Source organism: Oncorhynchus mykiss, chromosome 6 (assembly GCF_057628025.1).
Source record: "Oncorhynchus mykiss isolate SJ-2025 chromosome 6, ASM5762802v1, whole genome shotgun sequence".
In the NCBI taxonomy this organism is placed as follows: Eukaryota; Metazoa; Chordata; class Actinopteri; order Salmoniformes; family Salmonidae; genus Oncorhynchus; species Oncorhynchus mykiss.
The window spans coordinates 32,478,128-32,503,376 of record NC_143027.1 but is presented as its reverse complement, the minus strand read 5'-3'; the positions used below and the strand labels follow the sequence as shown (position 1 = coordinate 32,503,376).

At 42.4% G+C, this 25,249-nt stretch overlaps 1 protein-coding gene across 4 annotated transcripts; it reads left to right on the top strand.

Annotated features, from left to right (window-relative positions):
* The first annotated feature begins 990 nt into the window (after positions 1 to 990).
* On the top strand, positions 991 to 16,102 carry slc14a2 (solute carrier family 14 member 2). 4 transcript variants are annotated; one of them, XM_021606199.3, is made up of 10 exons: positions 2,433 to 2,567; positions 4,235 to 4,306; positions 10,881 to 11,076; positions 11,681 to 11,870; positions 11,963 to 12,091; positions 12,613 to 12,805; positions 13,387 to 13,534; positions 13,656 to 13,790; positions 13,921 to 13,970; positions 15,377 to 16,102. In XM_021606199.3, the coding sequence occupies exons 1-10, from the start codon at positions 2,544 to 2,546 to the stop codon at positions 15,752 to 15,754; spliced, it is 1,515 nt and encodes a 504-aa protein (XP_021461874.2). In that variant the 5' UTR covers positions 2,433 to 2,543; the 3' UTR covers positions 15,755 to 16,102. The 4 variants fall into 4 exon arrangements, with proteins under 4 accessions (XP_090093819.1, XP_021461875.2, XP_021461874.2 ...); XM_090237693.1 differs by lacking the exons at positions 2,433 to 2,567; positions 4,235 to 4,306 and adding an exon at positions 991 to 1,277; XM_021606200.3 differs by lacking the exon at positions 4,235 to 4,306 and having other exon boundaries at positions 2,389 to 2,567.
* Positions 16,103 to 25,249: the final 9,147 nt, after the last annotated feature.

The window sequence follows — 25,249 nt, the reverse complement described above, 5'->3', positions numbered from 1 at the left end:
CAGCAGCACAGTTGCAGTCACCAACGCTCTGGATAACATAAAAACACCCTAACCAGCTCTGCTAGGGTGAATAAAACGGTCACAGTGAGCTGTCTCGTGGAAATTCTAACCAGAAAGGAAGCGAGAACGTAGATTCTTCAAACAACAAGCATTTATTATAAGAATTGCAATTCTGGAGTGGTTAACAATCACTCAAAAGGTGCAGAGTTAAGATCCCAACAAACAAGAGCTGGGTCCCAGCTTTTATAACCTTTGTCTACGGGTGTGTGAGATCATGATGGGAACATAGTGTACAAACAAGTGATAACGCCAGTTTTGTTACTGCTTTCTGCTGATAGAATTGTTGCTGCTGCTCAAGCTAGCCTCGGTTCTCTTCATTATCTCCACACAGCTGTGCTCTTGAAAGATAGGAAAATAATAGGATGGACTCAAAAACTGTGGTCACTCTCAGAGGCTCTTTGTCTTTGGGCACGTGACCAAGTTACTCAAAAACAATAGAGGAAAAATACTGGCTTCTTCTTACATGAGAGAAACAGACCGTGGAAACGTACAAGTTTAAGCCTCATACAGCGCATGTGCATAACAAAGTTTGTAATTTTTTACCACCATAGCTGTTCTCTCATTTGTGTCTGGAAGTAGCTAGCAAGCTAGCCAACATTAGCCAGTTAGCTTGGGTGCTTGACTGCTGTTGTTAGAAGAGAACACTCGAATCAACCCTTCTACTCGGCTAGAGCATCCAGTGTGCGCTCTGAACGCACCGAGAGCGAAACGCTCTGAATTTACGAACTGACAATCTGACAACGCCCTGAGTTTACGAATGCCCAGAAAACACTCTGACACTCCAGACTGAATTTACGAAGACACCCGTAGTAAAACCAGCCTTTGAAATCTTTGGTTGTTTTGTACATGGCATCATATGTGAATCCTTAAAGAGATGGGTCGGGCTAAAGCTTAAGAGGGTGTGAACGATGCTGAATGGGTGTAGACAAAGAAGAGCTCTCCAGTATGTGTACCAAAACACTCAAGGGTAATTTTCTCAGAAGTGATTTTACAAGTTTATCAACTTTCAAAGCAGAATTACTTTCCCATTGTTCCTTAACTGTAGTATATGATATACCATTTTCTAGCTCTGAGTCTCTACTTTAATCCAAAAGACAAAATCGAGCCGGCCTGTCACAGATGTTAGGGGCGGCAGGTAGTCTGGCGGGAGGCCTGGCGGATTGGAGCGTTGGACCAGTAACCGAAAGGTTGCTGGATTGAATCCCTGAGCTGACAAGGTAAACATCTGTTGTTCTGAGCAAGGCAGTTAACCCTCTGTTTAGAGGGGTTGAGTTAAATTCGGAAGAAACATTTCAGTTTAAGGCATTCAGTTGTACAACTGACTATGTATCCACCTTTCCTAATAGTTGCAGAGATTTAAATAGTTGAAGGGATGGGAATTCCTTTGAACAAACTCAGAGGAAGGTGTGAGTGAAGTTGCAGTTCACTTTGGTGCAATTTTCACATGTATGTGGTACATTTTCACAACCCTAAGCACAAAAATCTAAACAGATCATCAAAATGGCTCATGTTTCAAAACTCTAAACACATTTTCAATTGACTGAGTACAAAGTCACTTGTTCACCCCACCAAATTACTCTTTCAATGTGGATGCATTTTCAATCTAAGTATCTAATGCAATATTCACTTAACTTTTTACATGATTTTCTTGTCATTTGTTAACAATAAAATGATGTAGTGCCTAGTTAACGTATAGAGCTACATAACTGCTGAACACTGTCAATTTCTATATTTTAACCTCATAAATGTATACATTTGACATACATTTATGTTGGTTAAACCAAATGCTATATGGATGTGGCTTTAAATACTACATCATCATTCTACATCAACCAGTGTTCTTCAATAGGACAAAGTGGAAAGAGTCACTCTACCATTTGGAATAGTGTAGTGTAAAATGCACTGCTGAAATACCTGGGTTCTACATAACAATATTCCACTCATTATCTGAATATCATTGATACACCGTTAGTTGATGAATTTCAAGGAGAAGGGTGATAGTGATCAGTTGGCAAGTCACGTAAAATAGGTGATCTTAATCAATGTTGCATGCAATGCCTCAATGTCTGATCATTTGTCTTACGCATAAGGATCATGAAATTGTAAGAGTGACACATTTTTCTACATGCTCACAATGTGCCCTTGGATTTAAAAAAAATGAATTGTGCACTTCAAATTTTATTGAAACACTGTATGGAAAATGATAAAACTCTCTCTATAGGTCAAAAGTCATGATGCTAACAGTTGTGTGGCTGGCTATTGGACAGGACCTGCTGATAGAACACCCATAGGTCAAGGCCATCTCTCTCTTACACACACACATTCCATATCAAAGTTAAGTTGCGCGTGGTTGAACATTATCGCTCTTGTTCATCGGAGAAGGAGAGTAGGAATGTTGTGCGAGATATAAAAACAGTGGTGGGAGTACAGCACAGCTTCACAGCAGCTGCCACACACAGCACCCTGCCCTACTGGAAACATATATGCCTGGACCACATCGCACAAAGGTAGGACACACACTGCACTACTCATCCTTCTCGTCTTCCTTTCTGTCTAAATGGAGGCAACATTTTCTGTCGTGCAGAAGGGCACAGATCTGTGTAAAAAAACATAGGAAAGTTGGACATGACAATACTTCATCCTACGTAGATAGTATTATATAAGGATAATGTTAAATAGTAATGTTATAAAGAAATAAACAATGGCCACTCTTTAAGGTGAGGTACTGATGACAGAACAGAACAAAATGTTGGTTATAATATAAATCTCACTGCAAATGAGAAGACTGTGTGACTTTCATTCACGCTTCTGAGCCTTTGTTTACATCATTTATTTCAAGTAGAATATTAATATGCTAAAAGAAATGGAAAGCTTCAGAGAAAATGTACTGAAGCATGCATGTTTTGGTCCTCAGACTTTCCTCAGAATGTACTGAAGCATGCATGTTTTGGTCCTCAGACTTTCCTCAGAATGTACTGAAGCATGCATGTTTTGGTCCTCAGACTTTCCTCAGAATGTACTGAAGCATGCATGTTTTGGTCCTTAGACCTTCCTCAGAATGCATTCAAATAGCAGTGTGAATGCAACTTTTTATTGGTTGCCCACGTTGTCGAGGGACACCTGTGTTTGTGTGCATTCAAGAAGAAGTTGCATTCACACTGCTCTTCACACTGCTCTTCGAATGCAGTAGAGTTGCACCTCTTTCTTTTGTTTAGTTCACTGAGATTTATTTTTCTAAAGGGCACACTGTAAAAAGTGCACTTTACTTTTTAAAAATCAAGATAACCACCTACAATACAATTTCTAGTTCACTTAACTTTGGGGGACAGAAAAGTTCTGCTAACATGCATTCTTAAGTTGTCTCAACAGTTGAGTAAACTAGAAATTAAATTGCAGCTGGTTAACGTAATCTTTTTAAAACGTTTTATTTCAAGTCCTCTTAATTTAACGAAGCAAGAATATCCTCAGCTGAACTATTTTTAACTCCATGAACTCAAACCCAGGTCCAGCGACTGTCCCCTTAGTCATTACGCCAAGAGACACGAAGTTGAATTACCTATAAAATAGCTGTTTGCTCAATTTTGGAAATTATAATGTTATTGACAGATGGCTGGTTGAAAGCAGACAGTGGGTTCTTAAAAATTTGCTCTGAATAACCACACACCAGATAAAAAGGTAAAACAATCTCACTAATGGTTTGAACAAATCCACTTCACTTTTTGATATATCTGGGTTAATGCATCGTATTTCAGCCTCTAAAATAAATGTTTAAGTTGTAAACTGGTTCCTGACATGTAAATTGATAAAAAAAAATAAAGTTAAAAACATCTTGCAGAAGAGCACACAGTGTAATATGTTAATGAGACACGTATTTAAGCCAACACAGTATTTTACGTTGCTGATCTCAGCAAACTGAACTCTCTCGTGTGATCAACTCAGCTATTTGTGTTGTTATGGCAAACTTTCAGTTCAGTTTCACTATTTCAGTTCACTCAACATTGTTTTATTCATTAGGTTTGTGGAGTATTCCACACCAGCTCAACAACTTCCCATTTTGAAGTCCAGACAACTTAGATATTTAAGCTGAATTGACTTTTTACATGTTGAATTTGTTTTACAGTTTTACACTAGTATTATATAATAATATTTTTTTAACATGACTTATCTTCTGTAGGATATTCCCAAGAATATCTCCAGTTTCTATAGTGCCTTAACGCAAGAACTTGCATCCGCATTCCAGTCAAAGGTAAGCCAGGCCATAGACGGGTCTTTGTGTGTCATAATCATGATGATAACATCAACCGAGAGCTCAAGTTCCACTGTGTCCACCTCACTAAGGACCTATCATGGTCCAAACACACCAACACATGAAGAGTGTACGACAACACCTCTTCCCCCTCTGGAGGCTGAACAGATTTGGCCTGGGCCCTCAGATCCTCAAAAAGTTCTACAGCTGCACCATTGAGAGCATCTTGACTCGCTGCATCACTGTGTGGTATGAAAACTGCTCAGCATCCGACTGCAAGGCGATAGAAAGGGTAGTGCGTACAGCCCAGTACATCACTGGGGCCAAACTCCTACCTGTATACCAGGCGGAGTAAGGCCCTAAAAAATGTCAAAGACTCCAACCACCCAAGTCATAGACTCTCTCTGCTATCGCACAGCAAGTGGTCATGGAGTGCCAAGTCTGTGACCAAAAGGCACCTGAACAGCTTCTACCCCCAAGCCATAAGTGTGCTGAACGGTTAATCAGATGGCTACGCGGACAATTTTCTTTATCTTAACTGTATTACACTGACTCCCTTGCACTGGCTCTATGCACACACACTAGACTATATGCACACACTCACACATACTACACTTTACCTATGCTACTACTCTGTTCATTATATCCTGATTGCCTAGTCACTTTACCCCAACCCACATGCAATGTTCCCTATAAGCTGTATGTGTGTGAGGGTTCGCAGTAGCCTGAGACTGCCGAGCAGCTCCCAAGGACTGCCATGCAGAGCGTAGAGAATTATCAGCCCACTGAGAGAAGCACAGGATTGATCTTCAAGTTTTTCCTGTTAGTTAACACTATCAACATTTCCCTTTACTGTGACAATTGTGAGAGAATCAAGGCAATATTAGCCACTTTCAATACATCACACCGAAACAAAATGAACTATACAAGATATTTATTTGTAGGTAGAACCCAGGACTCTATTGGACTATATTGCTCACGACTCTGTTGCACACGAGACCGTATCCTACACAGACCATGTGGCACAGCCAATCAGAGCTGCAGTAGGCCAATATAGACCATTGACATACAATGCATTCGGCAAGTGTTCATACCCTTTATAAGTTCCCACAGTTGACAGTGCATGTCAGAGCAAAAACCAAGCCGAGGTCAAAGGAATTGTCCATAGAGATCCGAGACAGGATTGTGTCGATGCACAGATCTGTGGAAGGGTACCAAAACATTTCTGCAGCGTTGAAGGTCCCCAAGAATACAGTGGCTTCCATCATTCTTAAATGAATGAAGTTTGGAACGTCCAAACTCTGACGGCAAACTGAGCAATCGGGGGAGAAGGGCCTTGGTCAGGGAGGTGACCAAGAACCCGATGGTCACTCTGACAGAGCTCCAGAATTCCTCTGTGGAGATAGGAGAACTTTCCAGAAGGACAACCAACTCTGCAGCACTCCACCAATAAGACCTTTAATGGTAGACTTGCCACTCCTCAGTAAAAGGCACATGAAAGCCTGCTTGGAGGTTGCCAAATGGCCCCTAAAGGACTCTGAGAAACACGATTCTCTGGTCTGATAAAACCAAGATTGAACTCTTTGGTCTGAAGGGTCACATCTGGAGGAAACCTGGCACCATCCCTATGGTGAAGCATGGTGGTGGCAGCATCATGCTGTGGGGATGATTTTCAGTGGCAGGGACTTAGGGACTAGTCGGGATTGAGGGAAAGATGAACGGGGCAAAGTACACAGAGATCCTTGATGAAAACCTGCTCCAGAGCGCTCAGGCCCTGAGTGGGGTGAAGGTTTCCCTTCCAACAGGACAACAACCCTAAGCACACAATCGAACATGTCTGGAAAAACCTGAAAGTAGCTGTGCAGTGACGCTCCCCATCAAACATGACAGAGCTTGAGAGGATCTGCAGAGAAGAGTGGGAGAAACTCCCCAAATACAGGTGTGCCAAGTTTGTAGCAACATACCCAAGAAGACTTGAGTCTGTAATCGCTGCCAAAGGTACTTCAACAAAGTACTGAGTATACGTTCTGAAAACTTATGTAAATGTGATATTTCCGTTTTTTATTTTTAATACATTTGCAAAAATGTCTAAAAACCTGTTATTGCTTTGACATTATGGGGTATTGTGTTGTGTTGAAGTTCACATACTCTTAAAATCAAATCAAATCAAACAAGACATTTGTGGAGTGGTTGAAAAACGAGTTTAAATGAGGAATTGGAATTGTGAATTATAGGTGAAATAATCTGTCCGTAAACAGTTGTTGGAAATATTACTTCATGCACAAAGTAGATGTCCTAACAATCTAAGTGTAAATCAAATCAAATCAAAATTTGATTTACACTTAGTCATTTAAACTAGTTTTTTAACCACTCCACAAATTTCTTGTTAACAAACTATAGTTTTGTCAAGTCGGTTAGGACATCTACTTTGTGCATGAAGTAATATTTCCAACAACTGTTTACGGACAGATTATTTCACCTATAATTCACAATTCCTGTGGTTCAGAAGTTTACATACACTTTTTTTTATTTTACCTTTATTTAACCAGGCAAGTCAGTTAAGAACAAATTCTTATTTTCAATGACGGCCTGGGAACAGTGGGTTAACTGCCTGTTCAGGGGCAGAACGACAGATTTGTACCTTGTCAGCTCGGGGGTTTGAACTCACAACCTTCCGGTTACTAGTCCAACGCTCTAACCACTAGGCTACCCTGCCGCCCCAACACTAAGTTGACTGTGCCTTTAAACAGCTTGGAAAATTCCAGAAAAAAGATGTCATGGCTTTAGAAGCTTCTGATAGACTAATTGACATCATTTGAGTCAATTGGAGGTGTACCTGTGGATGTATTTCACGGCCTACCTTCACACTCAGTGCCTCTTTGATTGACATCATGGGAAAATCTAAAGAAATCAGCCAAGACCTCAGAAAAAAATTGTAGACCTCCACAAGTCTGGTTCATCCTTGGCAGCAATTTCCAAATGCCTGAAGGTACTACGTTCATCTGTACAAACAATAGTAAGCAAGTATAAATACCATGGGACCACGCAGCCGTCATACCGCTCAGGAAGGAGAAGCGTCTGTCTCCTAGAAATGAACGTACTTTTGTGCAAAAAGTGCAAATCAATCCCAGAACAACAGAAAAGGACCTTGTGAAGATGCTGGAGGAAACAGGTACAAAAGTATCTATATCGACATAATTCTTCCAGCAAGGAAGAAGCCACTGCTCCAAAACCGCCATATAAAAGACAGACTACGGTTTGCAACTGCACATGGGGACAAAGATTTGACTTCTTGGAGAAATGTCCTCTGGTCTGATGAAACAAAAATATAACTGTTTGGCCATAATGACCATCGTTATGTATGGAGGAAAAAGAGGGAGGCTTGCAAGCCGAAGAACACCATCCCAACCGTGAAGCACGGGGGTGGCAGCATCATCTTGTGGGGGTGCTTTGCTGCACGACGGATTGGTGTACTTCACAAAATAGATAGCATCATGAGGAGGAAATTATGTGGATATATTGAGGCAACATCTCAAGACATCAGTCAGGAAGTTAAAGCTTGGTCGCAAATGGGTCTTCCAAATGGACAATGACCCCAAGCATACTTCCAAAGTTGTGGCAAAATGGCTTAAGGACAACAAAGTCAAGGCATTGGAGTGGCCATCACAAAGCCCTGACCTCAATCCTATAGAACATTTGTGGGCAGAACTGAAAAAGCGTGCACGAGCAAGGAGGACTACAAACCTGATTCAGTTGCACCAGCTCTGTCAGGAGGAATGGGACAAAATTCACCCAACTTATTGTGGGAAGCTTGTGGACGGCTACCCAAAATATTTGACCCAAGTTCATTAGTATTTGGTAGCATTGCCTTTAAATTGTTTGAGTGTATGTAAACTTCTGATCCACTGGGAATATGATGAAAGAAATAAAAGCTGAAGTAAATCATTCTCTCTACTATTATTCTGACATTTCACGTTCTTAAAATAAAGTGGTTATCCTAACTGACCTAAGACAGGGAATTTTTACTAGAATTAAATGTCAGGAATTGTAAAAAAAAACTGAGTTTAAATGTTTTTGGCTAAGGTGTATGTAAACATCCGACTTCAACTGTAGATAGATGAAGAACAAAAACAATGTAATCCATTTTAGAATAAGGCTGTAACGTAACAAAATGTGGAAAAAGTAAAGTGGTCTGAATACTTTCCGAATGCTCTGTATATGACCATTGCCATGTATGGATGATCTGTGCCATTTAATTCAAACTGGACTGTGTTTACAGCTGTGGTCCTGAGTAGATGTGCTTGTTTTGGGATCAAAGCAAGAGCTGCATGTAGCCATTTATGCACATTTTGTTCATATCCTTTGCTAGTTAGTGAGTCATTAGCCCAGTTACAGATAATTTGTAGTCAGCAATAGGGGAGTGATTGCTTCCTACAAGAGTATGGCATGTGTACCTTTCTAGACATCGTTTTTAAAAAGCAAGTCAGATAAAGAGCTTTTTTTGTCTTAAAGGGCCAGTGTTGTATGGAATAATCTAAGTAGCCAGTAGACAGAGGAAAGCATCATTTGTCTGATTCTCTGTAACAATGGTATGGGAAAAAAATATATTTTTTTGCATCAAACAACACAACAACATTTTCAGTCACCTCCTTGTCTGAGTGACAAGATGATAAACAAGTTAATATCAAGCCCTGCATGTTTTTTTCAAATGTCTCATTTAATGTGGCCATACATTTAACACCACACATTGGTTGCTACTGTAGGCTGAATGATGGAACAGCTATTTTCATGTTTCTCCATTTTTTTTTGACGGTAGGCCCCTTTAGTAGGCCTACATTATGATAAAATAGAAATTTGCTCATTGTGGAAAATAAATGAGAGAAAACATGTACAGCCAGTTTGCACTGTTCTGTGAAGGGAGTAGTACACAGCGTTGCACGAGATCTTCAGTTTCCTGGCAATTTCTCGCATGGAATAGCCTCAGAATAAGAATAGACTAACGAGTTTCAGAAGAACGTTCTTTGTTTTTGGCCATTTTGAGCCTGTAATCGAACCCACAAATGCTGATGCTCCAGATACTCAACTAGTCTAAAGAAGGCCAGTTGTATTGCTTCTTTAATCAGAACAATAGTTTTCAGCTGTGCTAACATGATTGCAAAAGGGTTTTCTAATTATCAATTATCCTTATAAAATGATAAACTTGGATTAGCTAACACAACGTGCCATTGGAACACAGGAGTGATGGTTGCTGATAATGGGCCTCTGTACACATATGTAGATATTCCATATTTCCACCTGCAATAGTCATTTACAACATTAACAATGTCTACACTGATCTGATCAATTTGATGATATTTTAATGGACAAAAAAAAGTGCTTTTCTTTCATAACAAGGACATTCCCAAGGGACTTCAAACTCTTGAACGGTAGTGTACATACTGTATTACCTCTATTACCTCAAGTACTTGGTATCCCGGCACATTGACTCAGTACTGCTACTTTTTGTATACTGCCTCCTTATTGTTTTACTATTTCCTTTTTTTATTCAGCAAATATTTGTCTTCCTTTTTATCTCTGCACTGTTGAGAATGGGCTCATGAGTACGCATATCACTGTTTTATTTTTCCATTATTTCACCATTATTTCACTAGGCAAGTCAGTCAAGAACTAATTCTTATTTTCAGTGACGGCCTAGGAACAGTGGGTTAACTGCCTTGTTCAGGGGCAGAATGACAGACTTTGCACCTTCTCAGCTCAGTATTCGATCTTGCAACCTTTGCGGTTATTAGGTCAACCTTTGCGGTTACTAGGGCAACGCTCTAACCACTAGGCTACGCTGCCGACCTGTAAAGTCTGTAAAGTGTTATTAGGTGCAAATACAATTTTATTTTATTTGATTTTTTTCACTTTGTGTGTGGTTTTTTAAGACATCACCAGGCTGCTCAGAGGGTTGTTTTTAGGAGATTATACACAAAGCGCTAACTAAAACAAAATAATAGTAGCTATACCTACTAAAATGTTGATGAAGGAAAGAATGACAGAACAAGATAAAATAACAGGGTACACCATTATCAATAGAAATAACTGTACATACACTGAACAAAAATGTAAACGCAACTTGTAAAGTGTTGGTCCCATGCTTCAAGAGCTGAAATAAAAGATCTCAGAAATGTTCGATACGCACAAGAAGCTTATTTATCAAAAATGTTGTGCACAAATTTGTTTACATTTGTAGGGGAAAACTCATTCTGATTGGCTGAGCCTAGTTCCCCAGTGGGTGGGCATATGCCCTCCCAGGTCCACCCATGGCTGCAACCCCTGCTCAGTCATGTGGAATCCATAGATTTGGACCTAATGAATTCATTTCAATTGACTGATTTCCTTTTATGAATTGTAACTTTAAATTGTTGCATGTTGCGTTTATATTTTTTGTTGAGTATAATATTTGTACAATTTAACAATGTTGAACGTTTTCTATGTTGTGTCGAAGTAGTTGACACATGTATAGACTTGGCTCTTTGTCTGGGTCCAGCTTTACAGCAAGTTTAACTCTCTGTTCTTCTCCTCCACGCAGCAAGAGCAGCAGCCACTGATGGCCAACCCAGATCCAGAGGTGTCAGGGGGCGGGGAGCAGAAGGCGGCTCAGGGGGAAAACGCCGAGGCTGGGAAGTCTGCAGTCCCCACCTGCCAACAGAAGGCCAAGGCCCGGCTGCTACTGTTACTGTCCTACATCTCAGGAGACATGGAGGTGTTTGCAGAGTGGATGAAAAGTAAGTATGGATTATATTTTAACATGGCACTTCTCCAAATAGGCTAAGTTTATCTTATAGGCAGTTAGTCAAAAACATTGACAAATCATTAAATAAAAACTTCATTTTTCAAATCACTTAATATATACCTTGAGGTAGTGAATTCAACAGAATGCTTTTCCAGCAAAGAAAATACATCATTCGTCATTATCCAACACAGGGACAGACACTAGAACTCCATATTTTACTGTACAGTGTGTGGTTCTGACTCTATGTCCAATGGCAATGTCCATGAGCAGAGAACACGTCCAGACCGTCCCAAGCCCAGGACCGTCCCAAAAAGGACTGTGACAACACCGAAAAAGAAAGACATTCATAATCTTTAGACAATGCAGCAAAGTATACAATACAACTCTGTTGAAATCTCTCTACATATTGACAGCCTGTATAGGACCTGTGTTGGGGACTGTATGTACATGTATGTGTGTGAGAATACAGAAACCTGCATACAATGACCAGATAATCTATAGCTTTGTGTGCAAAGAAACATATATCATATTTTTTCTATGAACATGACTCTCTCTTTCTCCCTCACCCGCTGCCCATCTCCATTCTCCCCCTCCAGAACAGTTCTTCCTACTCCAGCTGCTAGACTGGGTTCTCCGTGGTGCTGCCCAGGTCATGTTTGTCAACAATCCTCTGAGTGGCCTAGTGATCTTTGCTGGGCTGATCCTGCAGAACCGCTGGTGGGCTCTCAACGGCTTCGTGGGCACACTCTTCGCCACCATCGCTGCCCTCATACTGCAACAGAGCAGGTGTGTGTGTGTGTGTGTCTGAGCGTGCGTGCACGTGAGTGAACACGTGCGTATGCAATCTCTGACTGTGTGTGTGTCTGTCTCTCTTTTAGGGGTGCGATTGCAGCGGGGCTGTATGGTTACAATGGGATCTTGGTGGGGCTGCTGATGGCCGTGTTCTCTAACGCTGGAGACTGGTACTGGTGGCTCATACTGCCCAACATCGTCATGTCTATGACCTGGTGAGTTAGATTGTGCCACCAGATACCCATCAGATGAGCTGATAACCACCGTCTCATGGGGTTTTGCACGTGAATCAAACATGTGAATAATGTAATCTTTTCAGTACCAGGAAAAGATGGCTATCTGGTCCATTAAGATCGGAATCACATCATGACGTCAAACTGACCCACTTTTTTGCCTCTATTATTTCTAGTTTTATTCATGTCTGCCTCTATCACATCTTCGGGTCAAAAGGACATTCCTGACTTTCTTTCTACCTTGTCTAACCCACTTTCACTAATGTCAGTTATTATGGTCCTGTCTTACTGACACATATCGAGCCAGTATCTGCAGTGCACTAATAGACTTGTGACAATCACCATTTCTCAGAACGGAGAGGGAAATAACTTTCCCCCACATGGTAAAAACCAGATTTGACGATGCCTGACTAGATTTGACCTCGACTGTGACTACTGGAGAGATTAGAGGTTATTATGTATCATTGTGGTTGAGCAGCATACATTAACTTCCTCTCCTCCAGCCCTATAGTGTCCAGTGCGTTGGCGTCCATTAACAGTCGTTGGGACCTGCCAGTGTTCACTCTTCCCTTCAACATCCTGGTATGTCTCCACATGGTGGCTACTGGCCACTACAACCACCACTTCCCCCAAGTCCTCATCCAGCCGCGCACAGAACTAGCCAACATCACCTGGGCTGAGGTCAACGTAGCTAAGGTAATAAACAAAGCAGGGTGTTGTGTGTGAATAAACAAAGCATGTGTGTGTTTCTGCGTGTTGTGTGGTTCAGGTGTATTCTAGAAACTTCCAGGCTGAGTCATTCAGTAGCTCTAGGAATCCCATCTATCTGGAATGGCCACATGCAAGAAATAGTTCACATACATACTGAGATTTTTATTTTACTTCATTAGGCAAGTCAGTTAAAAACATATTCTTCTTTTCAATGATGGCCTAGGAACTGCCTTGTTCAGGGGCAGAATGACAGATTTGTACCTTGTCAGCTCAGGGATTTGAACTTGCAACCTTTCGGTTACTGGTCCAACGCTCTAACCACTAGGCTACTCTGCTGATGTAGGTTAGAGGTTTTGTCCGACTCTGAGAACTTTTCAATATGACAAAAAAGATCATCATACTATTTTTGACCAATTCGGATTTATATGTGAGTCAGAAGGTGTGTTTGTGTCACTCAGATCATCTGTGGTATGGTGCCTGTGTGTTTTGATGACGTGATTGCCCCTGGCCACACACGCATGCACACACACACGCGAGTCTGATCACCTCTCTGTCTCTCTCCTCAGCTGTTCACAGCAGTGCCAGTTGGTATAGGCCAGGTGTATGGGTGTGATAACCCCTGGACAGGAGGAATCTTCATGGTCGCTCTCTTCATTTCCTCTCCCATCACCTGTGCTCACGCTACCATTGGATCCGCAGTCGGCATGGTCTCAGGTAGACACACACACGTACATAACCACCAGACTACACACAACACGAGTATTCCAGATTAGGTATTTGAAGTGGACAGTATCGTACAGCTGAGTGAATTCCAGTGTGGGCTCTTTTCCTGAAGGTCTGGCCCTGGCAGCTCCATTTGAGGCGATCTACTTTGGTCTGTGGGGGTATAACTGTGTTCTAGCCTGCATCGCTATTGGAGGGATGTTCTACGCTCTCACCTGGCAGGTACACCTGCTGGCAATCACCTGTGGTGAGTTCACACTGTAATGCCAACTGGGGACCTCTTGTCTCTGTGTCACATGACTGGTTAAAGGCCTTAACGGTTTGGATGGGTGGTACTGTAGCAATATGACTGAATTTGACTGCCTTTTCTTCACCAGCTTTCTTCTGTGCATATCTGGGCTCAGCCATCGCTAATGTCATGTCCACAGTAAGTACAATGTTATGAGAATATGACAGTCATGCTGTTATCTACACAGTAGCCTAATTACATTCACACAATGTGGGGCACATAAACACATTTTGAAAACACACTAAGACCGCATTCAACTAACTATATAAGGCTAAGAGCAAACAAGAAAATGCTCATTCAGAGGTGGCGCTCTTCGTGGCCAGGGATTGGAATGTAGGAAAACTTAAATCCGTTTTACCTCATTTCTACCAGCATGTAACATGTGCAACCAGATGGAAAAAACTCTACACCACCTTGACTTCGACACTGAGACTCATACAAAGCTCTCCCTCGCCCTCCATTTGACAAATCTGACCATAATCCTAAATGACTACCAACCTGTGGCCCTCACGTCTGTAGCAATGAAATGCTTTGAAAGGCTGGTCATGGCTCACATCAACACCAGCATCCCAGAAACCCAATCCAATTCACATACCACCCAATAGATCCACAGATGACGCAATCTCTATTGCACTCCACACTGCCCTTTCCCACCTGGACAAATGGAACACCTACGTGAAAATGCTATTCATTGACTACAGTTCAGCATTCAACACCATAATGCCCTCAAAACTCATTACTAAGCTAAGGACCCTGGGACTAAACACCTCCATCTGCAACTGGATCCTGGACTTCCTGACGGGCCGCCCCCATGTGGTAAAGGTAGGCAACAATGCATCTGCCACGCTAATCCTCAACACGGGGGCCCCTCAGGGGTGCGTGCTTAGTCTCCACCTATACTCCCTGTTCACCCACAACTGTGTGGCCAAGCAAAACCCCAACACCATCAGTAAGGTTGCCGACGACACAACGGTGGTAGGCCTGATCATCAACTACGATGAGACAGCCTATAGGGAGGAGGTCAGAGACCTGACAGTGTGGTACCAGAACAACAAACTCTCCCTCAACATGATCAAGACAAAGGAGATGATTTTGGACTACAGGAAAAGGAAGGCCATTCACATCAACAGGGTGGACTGTAGTGGAGCAGGTCGAGAGCTTCAAGTTCTTTGGTGTCCACATAACCAACAAACTAACATGGTACAACACACCAAGACAGGTGTGAAGAGGGCACGACAATGTCTATTCCCCCTCAGGAGACAGAAAATATTTGGCATGGGTCCTCAGATCTTCAAAAAGTTCTACAGCTGCACCATTGAGAACATTCTGACTGGTTGAATAGCCGTCTGGTATGGCAACTGCTCGATATCTGACTGTAAAGCACTACAGAGGGTTGTACATTTGGCCCAGTACATTTTTATTAACTCTTGTAAGTAAGCGTTTCACGGCAAGGTCTACACCAGTTGTATTCAGCGCATGTGACAAATAAAAATTGAAATCTCTGAAATCTGACTCTCTCTCGCTCCCTCTCTCTCTTTGTTCAGTTTGGCCTGCCAGCCTGCACCTGGCCCTTCTGTCTCTCCGCCCTCACCTTCCTTCTGTTTACCACGGAAACCAACACCATATTCAAGCTGCCGCTGGCTAACGTGGCCTACCCAGAGAGGAACCTGCGCTTCTTCTGGAAGCTCCGAAAGAAGGAGAAGCTGGAGAGAGAGGAGAAGGAAAGAGATGAGGAAAAGTGGAGGGTAAAGGAGCAGGAGCTGCTAGGTAACGATAAAGAGGTGCTGAGGATGGAGAGAATGGATGGCAAAGAGAAGGGTGATGGGATGGAAGGCAAGCAGATTAATAAAATGATGATTCGGGAGGAAGAGATGATGGAGGTGGCCTTGGGTGAGGTGAGCAGCATGGCAGAAAATGTCTGAGCTCATCAACAGACTCCAGATGTTTTACTTTGTACACAGAGTAGCAGAGACTCAGGTGATGAAGGACAGATGGGTGTGTGTGTTTGTAGACGGTGTCTGAATTTAGCGTTATACATACTGTATGTAAATTATCTTATTGTTTATTACTTCTGAAAAATGCCCAAAGCTCAGGTAACTAGCCCTCAGGTAACTAGCACTCAGGTAACTAGCACTCAGGTAGGGCTACAGTAGGTCATTCCGGTGTATGGTATTACATCTAACTTTGCTATACAGTGGATATTACCTCAGTTATGTACTTTCATACTTACTTAGTTTGAGTTCTAATAAAAGTATATTTTTCTAACAAAAGCTCAGGGTAGTTGCTCTTTGAAAATGCCACCATCATATGTATCTTCGAGTAGTCACGTGACACACACACATACCAATCCTCAGACACACACTACCCATATGCACTGTAAGAATGTATGGAGGTCAAGCCCATTGGCACACATACAATGGGTTTAACCTCACAGACCTGTATAATGGTATCAGGTAGCACATTCTCAACATGCCATTACATAATGCATAATTACTGTAGTTAATGTACTAGAAGATTATTATTGAATGGTCAATTGTGTAAGAGCTAGGGTACAGCAGGGAAGTTGCAGTTCACCAGTTCAAATACTCTTAATTTAATAATAGGCCCCTTTTTTCTCAATTTCAGCCTGAATGACGTGCCCAAAGTAAACTGCCTGTTGTTGCTCAGGCCCTGAAGCCAGGATATGCATATAATTGGTACCATTGGAAAGAAAACACTTTGCAATTTGTAGAAATTCCGAAGAAAAACCAAACAGAATTGTTTTTTTTTTGAGAGCCCATGCTCTTACAATAGAAAGTATAGGGGCATCTGAATTCTAACTCCCAGGGTGCAATTCCTATGGCTTCCACAGGGTGTCAGCAGTCTATGTTCAAGGTTTCAGGCTTGTAACTTCCAAAACGAATAAGAAATATGAGTTTTAGTACAGGGACACAGTCTTGGAAAATCGTGTATGCGTGCACGATGAATACAGAATGCGCCTGCTAAGATTGGTTTCCTATTGAACATACTTCTTTCCGTAAGACATCTTATAGTTTGTTTACATTTTGGGTATCTGAGGAGTAAATAGAAACATATTTTGACTTGTTGAAACAAAGTTTAGGGGTAGATTTTCAGATTCCTTTCTCTGCATGTTGAACGAGTGGATTACTCAAATCGATGGCGCCAACTAAACTGACTTTTTGGGATATAAAGAAGGATTTTATCTAACAAAACGACACTACATGTTATAGCTGGGACCCTTTGGATGACAAGATTTTTCAGAGGAAGATTTTCAAATAGTAAGTGAATATTTCATCACTATTCTGAATGTATTAAACCTGTGCCGGTGGTAAAATATTTTGATGTGGGGCGCCGTCCTCAAACAATCGCATGGCATGCTTTTGCTGTAATGGCTACTGTAAATCGGACAGTGCAGTTATATTAACAAAAATGTAGGCTTTCAACCAATATAAGACACTTGTATGTACCTAAATGTTTAATATCCATAATACATTTTTATGATTATTTATTTGAATTGCACGCCTTCCAGCTTCACTGGAAGTTGTCCCGCTAGCTGGACGCCTAGCCCTAAGAAGTTGGGTACATATAACATGTAGGGTTAAGGTAGCCTAGCAGTTAAGAGCGTTGAGCCAGTAACCAAAAGGCCACTGGTTTGAATCCCGAGCCTGCAAGGTGGAAAAATCTTCCTTTCTGCTCGAGCAAGACGTCAATTAAGGCAGTCCCCCGCAGCTCTCTGATTGAAAGGGGTTGGGTTGAGACACATTTCGGTTGAATGCATTCAGTTGTGTATGAAAATGTCATGTTGTAAAATTTGGTGACCCAACACCGGTGGAAAATTCCTGACCTGTAAGCATTCTTCCAGTGCTATCAAGGGTGGCTGATCATCTGACTGATCATCTCAATCAGGGCAACTCCATATATCAAATACAATTTGGATTCAGAACTAACCATTCTACCGAAACAGCCAATTGCCATTTTCTGGAGTGTATTAAATCTAAACTGGATATAAGTGGTGAAGTCGGCGATATCTTTTTGGATGGCATTTGATACTGTGAATCACGAGGTCCTGTTATCCTCCCTTCATGTGTCCACGGAAGCCATTAGTTGGATGTATTCCTATCTGAATAATAAAAGCCAAAGGGTTCGTCTGGGTGGCACTCAGTCAGACTCTCTTTACTATAACATTGGGGTCCCACAAGGGTCAATATTATGCCCCCTTCTGTTTACTACCTATATAAACAATTTCCCACTTGCTTGCCCACAGGTGAACATGCAGATGATACAGTCCTGTACGTACACTCAAAAAACAAACAAGTAAACAAGTTAACTGAAGCTATGATACAGGTTTCTAAATGGATGACTGATTATTGCCTGCATTTAAATATTGACAAGACTGTTTGTATGTACTTCTTTAAGAAAACCATTCATTCTTCCCAAAGAGCTGTTCTAGTCATTAGGGAGAATCTGAAAGTTGTGTCTATCTTCTGGTATCTCGGCGTCATTTTGGACTCCATGTCAAGTTCTGACCTTAGTTCTTTTGTTATGTCTTTGTTTTAGTATGGTCAGGGCGTGAGTTGGGTGGGTTGTCTACGTTTGTTTTTCTTTGAGTTGGTATTTCTGTGTTTGGCCTGGTATGGTTCTCAATCAGAGGCAGCCGTCAATCGTTGTCCCTGATTGAGAACCATACTTAGGCAGCCTGTTTTCACCCTTGATTTGTGGGTGATGATATTTTCTGTTTAGTGTGGTTTGCACCTGACGGAGCTGTTTCGGTTGTGCTTTTTAGTTCTTTGTTTGATAGTGTTCAGTTTAAATAAATAACATGAACAAGTACCACGCTGCTCTTTGGTCCTCACCTTCTTCCACCGACAGCCGTTACACTCCAACTTGACATTTAAGAAACGAGTAAAGAAGGTGGTTAACAGGTTCAAGTTCGGATTATCCAGCTTTAGGTTTATAAGACCTTATCTTCCACTGGAGGCCGCCAAACTATATATGCATGCTAGATCTCACATCTGAGATATTGCCTCACATGCTGGTCACAAGCAAGAGCTACTATTCTGAAACCAATTGAATAAAACTCTACAAACACTTACGATTTCTGATAATAAATCAAACCATTACCACCATTGTCACATCTTTCACAAACATAATTTATTCAATCTGGACAGCTTTAAGCAGTATGTAGATGCACGTCTTTTCTTTCAGATCCTGCATGGCCTTTGCCCCTCCACCTCTACAATATTTTGACATATCATGCTCAAGGAAAGCACCTCCAGGATAACAACGGCAGTAACTGCTTTGTCCATTTTCGACACAGTAAATTCGGTCAATCAGCCTTCTCAAATCAAATCAAATCCAATTTATTTGTCACACTACTACCTTAAACACACAAGTGTAAAGGGATAAAGAATATGTACATAAAGATATGAATGAGTGATGGTACAGAACGGCATAGGCAAGATGCAGTAGATGGTATCGAGCACAGTATATACATATGAGATGAGTAATGTAGGGTATGTAAACAAAGTGGCATAATTTAAAGTGGCTAGTGATACATGTATTACATAAAGATGCAGTAGATGATATAGGGTATAGTATATACATATACAGTGCCTTGCGAAAGTATTCGGCCCCCTTGAACTTTGCGACCTTTTGCCACATTTCAGGCTTCAAACATAAAGATATAAAACTGTATTTTTTTGTGGAGAATCAACAACAAGTGGGACACAATCATGAAGTGGAACGACATTTATTGGATTTTTCAAACTTTTTTAACAAATCAAAAACTGAAAAATTGGGCGTGCAAAATTATTCAGCCCCCTTAATAATACTTTGTAGCGCCACCTTTTGCTACAATTACAGCTGTAAGTCGCTTGGGGTATGTCTCTATCAGTTTTGACTGATAGACTGACAGACTGAGACTGACATTTTTTCCCATTCCTCCTTGCAAAACAGCTCAAGCTCAGTGAGGTTGGATGGAGAGCATTTGTGAACAGCAGTTTTCAGTTCTTTCCACAGATTCTCGATTGGATTCAGGTCTGGACTTTGACTTGGCCATTCTAACACCTGGATATGTTTATTTTTGAACCATTCCATTGTAGATTTTGCTTTATGTTTTGGATCATTGTCTTGTTGGAAGACAAATCTCCGTCCCAGTCTCAGGTCTTTTGCAGACTCCATCAGGTTTTCTTCCAGAATGGTCCTGTATTTGGCTCCATCCATCTTCCCATCAATTTTAACCATCTTCCCTGTCACTGCTGAAGAAAAGCAGGCCCAAACCATGATGCTGCCACCACCATGTTTGACAGTGGGGATGGTGTGTTCAGCTGTGTTGCTTTTACGCCAAACATAACGTTTTGCATTGTTGCCAAAAAGTTCAATTTTGGTTGACCAGAGCACCTTCTTCCACATGTTTGGTGTGTCTCCCAGGTGGCTTGTGGCAAACTTTAAACAACACTTTTTATGGATATCTTTAAGAAATTGCTTTCTTCTTGCCACTCTTCCATAAAGGCCAGATTTGTGCAATATACGACTGATTGTTGTCCTATGGACAGAGTCTCCCACCTCAGCTGTAGATCTCTGCAGTTCATCCAGAGTGATCATGGGCCTCTTGGCTGCATCTCTGATCAGTCTTCTCCTTGTATGAGCTGAAAGTTTAGAGGGACGGCCAGGTCTTGGTAGATTTGCAGTGGTCTGATACTCCTTCCATTTCAATATTATCGCTTGCACAGTGCTCCTTGGGATGTGTAAAGCTTGGGAAATCTTTTTGTATCCAAATCCGGCTTTAAACTTCTTCACAACAGTATCTCGGACCTGCCTGGTGTGTTCCTTGTTCTTCCTGATGCTCTCTGCGCTTTTAACGGACCTCTGAGACCATCACAGTGCAGGTGCATTTATACGGAGACTTGATTACACACAGGTGGATTGTATTTATCATCATTAGTCATTTAGGTCAACATTGGATCATTCAGAGATCCTCACTGAACTTCTGGAGAGAGTTTGCTGCACTGAAAGTAAAGGGGCTGAATAATTTTGCACGCCCAATTTTTCAGTTTTTGATTTGTTAAAAAAGTTTGAAATATCCAATAAATGTCATTCCACTTCATGATTGTGTCCCACTTGTTGTTGATTCTTCACAAAAAATACAGTTTTATATCTTTATGTTTGAAGCCTGAAATGTGGCAAAAGGTCGCAAAGTTCAAGGGGGCCGAATACTTTCGCAAGGCACTGTACATATGAGATGAGTAATGTAGGGTATGTAAACATTATATTAAGTAGCATTGTTTAAAGTGGCTATTCCCATTATTAAAGTGGCTGGAATTGAGTCAGTGTGTTGGCAGCAGCCACTCAATGTTAGTGGTGGCTGTTTAACAGTCTGATGGCCTTGAGATAGAAGCTGTTTTTCAGTCTCTCGGTCCCTGCTTTGATGCACCTGTACTGACCTCGCCTTCTGGATGATAGCGGGGTGAACAGGCAGTGGCTCGAGTGGTTGTTGTCCTTGATGATCTTTATGGCCTTCCTGTGACATCGGGTGATGTAGGTTTCCTGGAGGGCAGGTAGTTTGCCCCCGGTGATGCGTTGTGCAGACCTCACTACCCTCTGGAGAGCCTTACGGTTGTGTGCGGAGCAGTTGCCGTACCAGGCGGTGATACAGCTCGACAGGATGCTCTCGATTGTGCATCTGTAAGAGTTTGTGAGTGCTTTTGGTGGCAAGCCGAATTTCTTCAGCCTCCTGAGGTTGAAGAGGCGCTGCTGCGCCTTCTTCACGATGCTGTCTGTGTGGGTGGACCAATTAAGTTTGTCCGTGATGTGTACGCCGAGGAACTTAAAACTTACTACCCTCTCCACTACGGTCCCGTCGATGTGGATAGGGGGGTGCTCCCTCTGCTGTTTCCTGAAGTCCACAATCATCTCCTTTGTTTTGTTGACGTTGAGTGTGAGGTTATTTTCCTGACACCACACTCCAAGGGCCCTCACCTCCTCCCTGTAGGCCGTCTCGTCGTTGTTGGTAATCAAGCCTACCACTGTGGTGTCGTCCGCAAACTTGATGATTGAGTTGGAGGCGTGCATGGCCACGCAGTCATGGGTAAACAGAGAGTACAGGAGAGGGCTCAGAACGCACCCTTGTGGGGCCCCAGTGTTGAGGATCAGCGGGGTCAGCGGGGTGCAAATGAGCTTTTGGCTATCCCAGGCACATTTACATTTACATGGATGTTGCATTATTGTAATATTGATGTTGATTAATGTTCACTCTTCCTATAAATAAATACAGTGTCTTCGGACAGTATTCAGACCCCTTGACCTTTTCCACATTTTGTTGTGCTACAGCCTTATTCTAAAATTGATTAAATAAAAATCCTCAGCAATCTACACACAATACCCCATAATGACAAAGTGAAAAACAGGTTTTTAGAAATGTTTAGAAGAAAAAGCAGAAATATTCAGAACCTTTGCTATGAGATGTTTCTACAAGTTAATTGGAGTACACCTGTGGTAAATTCCATTGATTGGACATGATTTGGAAAGGCACACACCTGTCTATATAGAGGATATATAAGGTCCCACAGTTGACAGTACATGTCAGAGCAAAAACCAAACCCTGAGGTTCAAGGAATTGTCCGTAGCGCTCGGAGACAGGATTGTGTCGAGGCATAGATCTGGGGACGGGTACAAAAATATTTCTGCAGCATTGAAGGTCCCCAAGAACACAGTGGCCTCCATCATTCTTAAATGGAAGAAGTTTGAAACCACCAAGAATCTTCCTAGAGCTGGCCTGCCCGGCCAAACTGACCAATCGGGGGAGAAGGGCATTGGTCAGAGAGTTGACCAAGAACCCAATGGTCACTCGGACAGAGCTCTAGAGTTTCTTTGTGGAGATGGGAGAACCTTCCAGAAGGACAACCATCTCTGCAGCACTCCACCAATCAGGCCTTTATGGTAGAGTGGCCAGAAGGAAGCCACTCTTCAGTAAAAGGCACATGACAGCTCGCTTGGAGTTTGCCAGAAGGTACCTAAAGACTCTCAGACCATGAGAAACAAGATTATCTGGTCTGATGAAACCAAGATTAAACTCTTTGGCCTGAATGCCAAGCGTCACATCTGGAGGGAACCTGGCACCAACCCTACGGTGAAGCATGGTGGTGGCAGCATCATACTGTGGGGGTGTTTTTCAGCGGCAGGGACTGGGAGACTAGTCAGGATCGAGGCAAAGATGAACGGAGCAAAGTAGAGAGCGAGATCCTTGATGAAAACCTGCTCCAGAGTGCTCAGGACCTCAGACTGTGGAGAAGGTTCACCTTCCAACAGGATAACGACCCTAAGCACACAGCCAAGACAATGCAGGAGTGACTTCGGGACAAGTCTCTGAATGTCCTTGAGTGGCCCAGCCAGAGCTCGGATTTGAACCCGATTTAAGCATCTTTGGAGAGACCTGAAAATAGCTGTGCAGCAACACTCCCATCCAACCTGACAGATCTTGAGAGGATCTGCAGAGATGAATGGTAGAACCTACCCATATACAGGTGTGCCAAGCTAGTAGCGTCATACCAAAAATAAACAAGGCTGTAATCGCTGCTAAAGGTACATCAACAAAGTACTGAGTAAAGGATCTGAATACTTATGGAAATGTGGTGTTATTTGTAATAAATTAGCAAAAATGTAAAAACGTGTTTTTAGATGTGTGTAGATTGAGGAGGAAAAATACTATTTAAATACATTTGAGTATGGCTGTAACCTAACAAAATGTGGAAAAACTCAAGGGGTCTGAATAACTTCCAAAGGCACTGTAAACACAAATGTCTGTCCTTACATGTAACTTCAATTCAATGAAATCTAAATGCCACCCATTTATATCATTACAAATACAATTATGTAGTTACCATGTACAGCCGAGTAATGTTACTTTGGGGCCAACTTTAAGTAGTGTTTTTACTTTCTGTGGATATACACAGAACCCCCTTTGTCCCCAGAACGACCTGAATTCTTTGGGGCATGGAAACGTTATTCAACCGGTATTAGGGGGCCTAACGTGTGCCAGGAAAACAATCCCCACACTGTTGACACCAGGCAGGTTGGGGCCATAGACTCATACTGTTTATGTCAAATGCTGACTCTGCCATCAATCAGTATGACGCAAAAGGAACCAGGATTCGCTGGACCAGGCAATGTTTTTCCACTCAATTGCCTAGTGTTGGCGATTGTGTGCCAACTGGAGCTGCTTGTTCTTAGCTGATGGGAGTGGAAGTGGTGTCCTCCTGCAATAGCCCATCCGTGACAAGGATCGATTAGTTGTGCGTTCCGAGATGCCGTTTTGCGCAGTTATTTTCCTGTTTGTGGCCTGCCTGTTAGCTTGCACAATTCTTGCCATTCTCCTTCGACCTCTCATCGAGCTGTTTTCACCCACCACTGCCGCTGACTGGATGTTTTGTTTTTGTCGCACCATTCTCAGTAAACCCTAGACACTATCGTGCGTGAAAAGGAGGCTGGCCGTTTCTGTGAACGGCGCGTATGGCACCAATGAGAATACCAAATCAAATCAAATCAAATGTATTTATATAGCCCTTCGTACATCAGCTGATATCTCAAAGTGCTGTACAGAAACCCAGCCTAAAACCCCAAACAGCAAACAACGCAGGTGTAGAAGCACGGTGGCTAGGAAAAACTCCCTAGAAAGGCCAAAACCTAGGAAGAAACCTAGAGAGGAACCAGGCTATGTGGGGTGGCCAGTCCTCTTCTGGCTGTGCCGGGTGGAGATTATAACAGAACATGGCCAAGATGTTCAAATGTTCATAAATGACCAGCATGGTCGAATAATAATAAGGCAGAACAGTTTAAACTGGAGCAGCAGCACGGTCAGGTGGACTGGGGACAGCAAGGAGTCATCATGTCAGGTATTCCTGGGGCATGGTCCTAGGGCTCAGGTCCTCCGAGAGAGAGAAAGAAAGAGAGAATTAGAGAGAGCATACGTGGGATGGCCAGTCCTCTTCTGGCTGTGCCGGGTGGAGATTATAACAGAACATGGCCAAGATGTTCAAATGTTCATAAATGACCAGCATGGTCGAATAATAATAAGGCAGAACAGTTGAAACTGGAGCAGCAGCACGGCCAGGTGGACTGGGGACAGCAAGGAGTCATCATGTCAGGTAGTCCTGGGGCATGGTCTTAGGGCTCAGGTCCTCCGAGAGAGAGAAAGAAAGAGAGAAGGAGAGAATTAGAGAACGCACACTTAGATTCACACAGGACACCGAATAGGACAGGAGAAGTACTCCAGATATAACAAACTGACCCTAGCCCCCCGACACATAAACTACTGCAGCATAAATACTGGAGGCTGAGACAGGAGGGTTCAGGAGACACTGTGGCCCCATCCGAGGACACCCCCGGACAGGGCCAAACAGGAAGGATATAATCCCACCCAC